The 8,382-nt window shown below is 57.5% G+C and overlaps 1 protein-coding gene across 1 annotated transcript; it reads right to left on the bottom strand.

Annotated features, from left to right (window-relative positions):
* Positions 1-17: 17 nt before the first annotated feature.
* HIPK4 (homeodomain interacting protein kinase 4) lies at positions 18-6,810 on the bottom strand. Its single transcript, XM_059905496.1, has 4 exons — positions 6,346-6,810; positions 2,798-3,154; positions 1,043-1,879; positions 18-485 (listed from the first exon to the last, which is right to left on the bottom strand). The coding sequence occupies exons 1-4, from the start codon at positions 6,808-6,810 to the stop codon at positions 306-308; spliced, it is 1,839 nt and encodes a 612-aa protein (XP_059761479.1). The 3' UTR covers positions 18-305.
* Between the last annotated feature and the right edge of the window lie 1,572 nt (positions 6,811-8,382).

Below are 8,382 nucleotides of genomic sequence, written 5' to 3'. Positions count from 1 at the left end.
GCTGAACAGTGCTTTATTGAAATAAACAGAGACAGCAGGGCCGAGGGTGTGCTCAGGGCCAGTGGGGTGCAGGCCCCTTCCTGTGTCCCTCTGGCCGAGGGGGCCACGGGCCAGACCCCAAAACCCTCCTGTGTTCAGGGTGTGTGTGCAGGCATGTGCCGTGAGCGGGGGGTGGGGGGGGAATGGGGAATTTCTGGATAATTATCTTTCTGTAAGAATAGTTTGTCGGTTCAGGGGATAGCTCTGAGGAGGGGATGCCAGCCCCGCTAGCGCTTCACCCAGTGATGGGCAGGGTGGGGTCACCATCAGTGGTGCCCGCCGACATGCTGCAGAAAGCTGGTGGCCCGGGGTGGACCATGCGGGTGGGTGTGGCGTGGTGGGAGCCCCTGAGCCTGTGGCCCCCCGACGCCCTCCAGGGTCCAGTCTGGCTGACCCAGCCATTCCCCAGGACAGCTGCTGAGGTCGAAGAAGTCAGGGCCTGGCCTCTGTTGGGGAGAAGAGATGGGCATCAGCCAAGAAGCGCCCCCCCCACCCCACCCCGGAACAACCATCCTGCCCCTCATGGACCCCTTGTGATCCCAACTGCATCCTTGTCAATTCCTGAGGACGATTTTGTACATCCTGAACCCTCATCCCATTTTGGAGGCTTAAACGCTGTGTGCTGAGACCTTAATGTGTCCTGAAGGTGTGTTTGCTGAGGCTCTGTCACATCTTCCTGGGGGTGGCTGAGCTGTCCCACGGCCTTGTTCGGAGTACGGGGCCTCTGTCACTTCCCGTATGTGGATTACTGTGTTCTGAGTTTTTACACAGCCTCGACATGGGTTAGTGTTTGCTGAGCTTCATCACATCGTACGGGTGTATTAGTGTTTGCTGAGCCTTGTCACATCCTGAGGGTGGGCTAGTAGTGTGTGCTGGACCCTGAGCCAGCCGTGGGCCATGCAAATGTACGGAAGGCAAGGTTGCGTCACTATGCCCCGATCCTAGAGCTCTGGGGAGGCCCTGATCCCAGAACCGCCTGCATCCTAGCTGCCCCCTGGGTCACCTCAGCATCCACGGTCATGTCCTTGATGTCCGGCCCATCCCCGTCCCGCTGCGGGATGGCAGGCAGCTCCACAGAGGCCCCTCGCCACTCTCCTTCCGCCCAGCCGCCGCCCCTGCACGGGGCGTCTTCCTCGGGCGAGGCCTGGCTCAGCCGGATGAGGTTGCTGAAGTTGGAGTTGGACTTGGAGCCTGCGGGGGGCTTGCGGGCCTTGTGGCGGCCTGCCAGGCGGCTGCCGTAGAAGGCCAGGATGGGCTCGGGGCCGGAGTCGGGCACCCAGCGGCCAGCGGCAGGGGCCTTGAGTGGGGCCAGCACGTCGGGGACGACGCCAGTGCGGGTCTCGCCCCACAGCCCACGCCCCGCCTCCTGCAGACTCAAGTCGTCCAGCTGATCGATGGCCTTTTGCATGGCCGGTGCCTTCTCCTCCCGGAATAAAGGCCCGCTGCCCAGACTCACGGTCTCCTCCTCCTCGGCCGGACCGTGGTAGGGGGGCCCGTCTTCCACGGCAGCCACAACAGACACAGGTGTCTTGCCCTCCACCTGCAGGGAGAGGCGGCAGCCGTGCAGCGAGAGCTGGTAGTAGCGGGTGGTCTCATGGGCGCTGCGCAGCTGCTGCATGGACACGAAGGGGTGGCGCAGGGCGGCGCTGGGGCTGATGCGTTCGTGCGACTCCCACGTCAGCATGCGCTTGATCAGCTCCACCATGCTCTTGAGGTCGGCGTGCTCCGCCAGCGCCTCGCGGTCGGGGAAGGTCAGCCGACGGGCTGCCCCGCCGCCGTTCACCGTCTCAATCTGGTCCAGTGACTTGAGCGTGTACTTGCGGCGCTCCAGTGGGTGCACCTGGTGGGACACAGGGCGGGGCAGGGGTTGACATCGAGTCCAGGGCTTGGGCCCCAGGCACTTCTGCTGTGGAACCCACACATGACCCCCCAGCTTCCGGTGGGCCCTCCGGTCTGGCCCAGAGCTCTCTCGTGGCTATGAAGTCCACCCACAGGAACCCTGACTTCCAGTTCTGCCCACGATCTGACTTGGAGCTCTCTTGCATCTGGGGCGGGGGGGGGGGGGAGCACACCTGCTCACGAACACCAGAACCCCTCTAGTCTAATCCAGACCCCTCCTACTGCTGCAGGAAGGACAGCTGACTGTGATCTCTGGTCCTCCTCTTGTCTAACCCAGGGATCTCACTGACCCAAGTTTCACACCTCGCCCCAGCCCTCCAGCCTTCCCCAAGCCATGGGTCCAGCCCCTACCAGCAGCTAGCAGAAGGGCTGCCCTAAACCTCTAGTCCTGCTTGGAGTCAAATCCAGATCCCTCTTGCTGCCACAGCTGAACCCCACACCTGATCCCAGCCCTCAGGCCTCCCAGGAGTCAAGCCCAGACCATTCTTGCCAAATTCTTTAAACCACGACCAGCTCAGGAGTCATCAGAGGGGTCTGCCATATACTTTCGGTCCCACCTTTGGTCTCGCTCAGACCCCTCTCTCGCTGTGACAGCTCCCACGACTGGCCCAAACTTCCAGGCCTTTCTGCTGTCTCAGCCAGACTCTTGCCACACGAGTCTGATGACCGCAGCCACAGAGGCGGCAGACAGGCTGCCCTGGCTTCCAGTCCCACCTGGGGTGTCCCTCGGATCCCTCTGGCTGTGACAACCCCCGCAGCTGGCCCTCAAGCTGCCAGTCCTCTCTGAGATCTAACCTAGATTTTTTTCTTGACGTGGCAGCTGCCACGCTGACGGCCCTCGCCCCACCTGCCCCCCTACCTTGGTCTCAGCCAGGTAGTCAGCCGAGGACTTCAGCTGCCAGGGGTTGGTGGCGTCGGGGTGAAGGTTGCGCTTGAAGAAGTGGTGGGCCTTACAGGCGGCGTGCAGCACGTGGGGCTTGGGCAGGCCCTGGGTCTCACAGATGTAGCGCACCTGGTCGTACTCGTTGTTGCCTGGGTAGAGGGGCCAGCCCAGGTGCAGCTCAGCCATGACGCAGCCCAGGGACCACACATCCACCTTCTCACAGAAGGGCAGCCCCAGCAGAATCTCGGGGGCCCGGTAGAAGCGAGACTGGATATACGGCTCCTTCACATAGCGCACCTCGCTGAATATGCTGGCCGAGCCGAAGTCGATCACCTGAGCGGAGGGAGGGAGGCAAGTGGGCCGGGACAGCCGATCGATCTGGGCCTCCCCGGCGTCTCTTGCCAGTGTCTTTCTGCATCTGCCATCTGACTGTCGCTACATCTGTGAATCTTTTTTTTTTTTTTTTTTTTTTTTTTTTTTTACATCTGTGAATCTTGATCTCTTGTTTATGTCCCTATCTGTCTCCTCCAGCCTTTGTCTCTGGTTTGCGTACTCATCTCTCTGTCTGTTTCTCTCCACTAGAACTTATGTCCATGAGAGTAAAGACCTGTCTCTTTCTCTCTCACCCCATGCCTTGTCCATCAGCAAATCTTGCTGGCTGGGTAGAGGGGCCAGCCCAGGTGCAGCTCAGCCATGACGCAGCCCAGGGACCACACGTCCACCTTCTCACAGAAGGGCAGCCCCAGCAGAACACCTTCTGTTCTGCCCACTCTGCATCCCAGCCACAGCCCCACCCTGGTCCTGTCCTCCTCATCCCCTGTCTAGACTAATGTAAGGGCCTCCTTGCTGGTCTCCCTGTTCCTCCTTCTCCCTCCAGTCTGCTTCCCACATGCAGCCCGAGGGACCCTGTGACCACCTAAGTCAGATCACGTCCCTCTCCTGCTCAGAATCTTCCTGTAGCTTTACCACATCCTGTGATAAAAGCCAAAGTCTTCACCCTGGCCCACAAGGCTCCAACAATCTGCCCGGTCCCCTCTCTGCCCACACCTCCTCCCACCTTCCCCCTCACTCACCCAGCTGCAGCCACACCATACTCTCGCTATTCCTTGAACCAGCCGGACACATTCCCAGTTCAGGGGCTTGGCACTGGCTGTTCCCTCTGCCTGGAATGCTCTTCCTCCGGATGTCCACACGGCTCCCCTCTCTCACCTCAAGTCTTTACTCAAATGTCACCTTCTCAGGGAGGCCTCTGCTGACCATCCTATTAAAAACAGCACACCCCTCCCTTCCTCTCCACCTCCCTAGCCCTCTGCTTTTCTCCATAGCTCTTAACACCATTTCACGTACTACATATTTTTACTTTTGTGTGGAGTTCATTGTCTCTCTACCCAACTAGGATATCAGTCCCACAAGGGCAGGGATTTTGTCTGTTCACTGCTGCATCCCTAGATCCCTAGAACAGTGCCTGGCACACAGTAGGGGCTCAGTAAAGAATGAATGAATGAGTGGGCTTTTTATTCCTGTCATTCTCTTTCTTTCTGTCTCTTGTTGGTATCTCTCTTTTCTTTCTTTGCCTCTTCGTCACTTGTCTGTGTCCCTCAACTCTCAGTGTCTCTCTCTGTCCCCATCTCTGGGTCGTCCAACTAGAAGGACACCTCCCTGACACCCAGGTCCTCTTCTGTCTTCACCATCAAACATTAACACCCCACACGGGCCCCTGGTTCATACAGGTGCTTGATGAACACCTGTTGAACTAACACTGTGAATGACTGAAAGCCCTTGTCTCTCCCGATGCCTCTGGAGCGATCTGCCATTTTTCACTCTGAATCTCTGTGACTCTATCTTAGTCCCTCCCTCAGTTTCCCTCCCTGAGTTTCTCTGCTTTTCATTCAGCTATCCCTCACCTTCTATTTGCAGAAAGCAGTATGACGAAATGGTTATTAATCTGGACTCTGAACACAGATGGCTGAGGCCTGAATCCCAGAGAGCTTGTCTGACCCTGATCATTCAGTCAACGTTCGTGGGATTCATTCATTCACTCCACAAATGCGGTAGGGGTGCCAACGCTGGCCAGGTGTTGTGGCTCTGTCCTGTCTGTCTCCTGCTATGTTTGTGGAAAACTTTCCTTCCTTGGGTCTCTATCCCTCCATCTGTTGGGACAGAATGATCTGCCTTTTCCTGTCTCTGTATCTCCCTGTGTCTCTGACATTCATTTAGCACTGACTCCACGAAGGCTCTGTGCTGGGAGATGCCGAGGACACGGTGGTGACCAAAATGCCCCTGGCTCCGCCCTCACGATGCTCCTAGTTCAGAACCATCACCAGACAGTAACCCATAAGCAGACAGAGGGGTCAGAGCCGGGATGGGGGAATCCAGGGACCTGTGACAGCGCAGAGGAGGTGCCTGTGTGCCCAGCACAGGGTCAGGCCCAGAGCAGGCATTCAGAAAATGTTTGTTGATGAACAAACTCATGATGAAGAATGCTGCTGCCATCCTTCCAGTCGCTCAGGCCAACAGGCTTTCCTCCTCCCTCAAGCCCTCTCTTCCTCTCTCACACTTCGCATAAGATTTACCAGCAAGTCCTGTTTTAAAATCTACCCGGAAGGGAATTCCCTGGCGGTCCAGTGGTTAGGACTCAGCACTTTCACTGACGAGGCCAAGGTTCAATCCCTGGTCAGGGAACTAAGATCCTGCAAGCCTCGCGTGGTGGCCAAAAAAAAAGAAAAAAAAAAAAAAATCTACCCCAAACCCACCCACATCTCCTCCTCCCACTACCCTGATTCTAGTCCCACCCACATCTCCCACCTGGACTGGGGCAGTCACCCCTCACTGTCTTCCTGCTCCTGTCCCCTCAGTCTTTCCCCCACCTGCAGCCAGAGGGAGCCCGTGAACACCTGCGTCCAATCACAGCCCTCCTCTGCCCAGGAGCCTCCTATGGCTCCACCTTACACAGAATAAAACCCAAGTCCCCTCTGTGGCCCACAAGTCCCTGTACGACCTGGCCCCGTCACCTCCCTGATCTTATTTCCTCCCTCTTCCCCTCAGTCACTCCGTTTCAGCCACACTGGCTTCCTCAATGCTCCTCAAATACATATACTTGGCCCACTCCTACCTCAGGGCCTTTGCACTGATACTTTCTCCCAGATGTCAACACAGCTCCCTCCCTCCTTCAAGACTTCCCTCAAATATGACCTTCTCAGGGAGGCCTCCCTGACCACAGAGTCTAAAGTTTTACTCATCACCACCCCACCTCCTCCTCCTCCCTACTTTATCTTGTCTCCTTCTCACTCATATACCATATTTTACTCATTTACCTTGGCGACTCTTATCTCCCCCACTAGAATGTCAGTCCCACAGGGACAGGACTGGGCCAGAGGAACTGAGCTAACTGAGACGGGGATTTCAGAGCCAGGAGGTGGGGGACAGCCATCATGGCCAGGGAGGGAGAGACCTCAGGGTTGGGAGGTAGGACAAGGGGAACCTCAGCCTCAGGAGAGCGTCCAGGGCTGGATGGCCACGCTCACCTTGACCCTGAAGGGGCAGCGAGTCTGGTCCACCAGCATGATGTTCTCAGGCTTGAGATCGGCGTGGATGATGGCTAGCTCCTTGAGCCGGGCCAGGGCTCTGAGCACCTGCAGGGTGACCGTGCGGATGTGGCGGGCGGGAAGGGGCGCAAAGTTGTTCTCCTTCTGGAATTCGAAAAGGTTTTGCTCCAGCAGCTCAAAGACCAGGTAGAACTTGAGGGCGTCGTGGAAGAACTCGAGGAAGCGGATGACGTGCGCCTCCTCCGGGTCCAGGCCCCTCATGCAACGCAGCAGCTTCAGCTCGTTCTTGATGATTCGGTTGCGGTAAGCATCGTTCTTCAGGATCTTGATGGCCACCATCTCGCCCGTGCTTCGCCGCCAGCCCTTGGCCACCTCCCCGAAGGTGCCCTTGCCCAGCACCTCGATGATGTCATAGCAGTCAGTCTCCGACTGGATGGTGGCCATGGTGCCTCTGCCACCAGACACTGCCCTGCCACCACCTCTGCCCCACGGGCTCTGCTTCCAAGGCCTCCCGCCCCGACGCTGGCCCCGAGGTCCCCCCCAGTGGGGGAAAGAGAACTGCACTTGTGCCTCACCCTGCGAGGTTCACCCCCACCTCCCTGACAACCCCCAGACCCCTGGGCCGCAGGGCAAGTCTGCCAGGGGGTGCACACCTCCCCCGAAGCCCTCCTGGCTTGGGATGAGGGGCCCCAGGGCCCCCTGAATGGGTTCCAGCGTTGCCGAGTGGCTCTGGTTCTGTTGTTGGAGACCTGAGCCCCTGGCTGGAATGGGGGGTGGGGTGGCAGGTAATGCCCCCTCCCCCATCCAGTGGCGGAACCCTGGAGGGGCTGGACAGGAGAAGGGTCGACGGAGAGGGCAGTCTGATCGTGGGCCTCGGGCATAGAGGAATGGGACATTCCTAAACAGAGGTGAGGAACGGCAGGCTTCCCGAGCTAGGGGATTTGTGTGTGTGTCTGTGTTCAGAAAACACCTGCCCCTGCCTGTGGCTGCCCTGGGGGAGGCGTGGCTAAAGGGGGGCCAGGTTGCAAAGGGTCTTGAATGCCAGGCTAAGGAGTCTGGACTTTGTCCTGAGGGCACTGGGGAACCACAGAAGGACTTTGAACAAGGAAGGGCAGGTTCAGATTTTATTTATTTATTTATTTATTTATTTATTTATTTATTTAAATTTTAGCTGCGCCGCGCGGCTTGCAGGTTCTCAGTTCCCTGACCAGGGATCCAACCCGGGCCACAGTAGTGACAGTGCCGAATCCTAACCACTAGGCCACCAGGGAACTCCCCAGGGTCAGATCTGAGTGTCAGAAAGCTACTGTGTGAAGAAGAGTGGATTGGAGGGGGCAAGCGTGGAGGGCCCCAGCCTGCAGCAGGGCCCAGGTGGGAGAGGTTGGGGAGGCAGGGGAAGAGGCAGATGGATGAGACACACAGGAGGCCAGGTTGGGGGAAAGGAGGGAGCCGTGCAGGGCTCTGGCCTTGATAGGGATGGGATGGTCCCTGAGGCAGGAACATGGACCGGGACCAGTTTGGGGGAGAGGATGTTAGGAAATTTAACATTAAAACATTTAAAAGGGTATTGAGTGTTGTTCGGTTTGTTTTTTTTTAATTTTTATTTATTTATTTTGGCCACGCGGCTTGTGGGATCTTAGTTCCCGGACCAGGATTGAATCCGGGCCCTCGGCAGTGAGAGCACAGAGTCCTAAATCCCTGGACCACCACCAGGGAATTCCCCGTTCTGAGTGCTTTAGAAGCCTTATCTGATCCTTACAATACACATCTCAATACCTCTATTTTATGGAAGAGAAAATAGACGCCAAAAGAAATTTTTAAAATGCCTAAGGTCACCCAGGTGGGTGCCAGAGGCAGGCTTTGACCCTGAGCAGTCTGGCTCTTGAGTCAAGCTCTGAACCACTGGACACAACCTCCTAGTGTCCAGGAGACGTCAGGGGGGTGTGCAGAGATGCAGACGTGCACTGGAGGCCCGTGTGGACCCAGGAGAGATTTTGGGAATTATCAGCACAGAGG

The sequence above is a fragment of the Balaenoptera ricei genome, chromosome 19 (assembly GCF_028023285.1).
Source record: "Balaenoptera ricei isolate mBalRic1 chromosome 19, mBalRic1.hap2, whole genome shotgun sequence".
NCBI lineage: Eukaryota > Metazoa > Chordata > Mammalia > Artiodactyla > Balaenopteridae > Balaenoptera > Balaenoptera ricei.
This window is presented reverse-complemented; position numbering and strand designations above follow the sequence as displayed.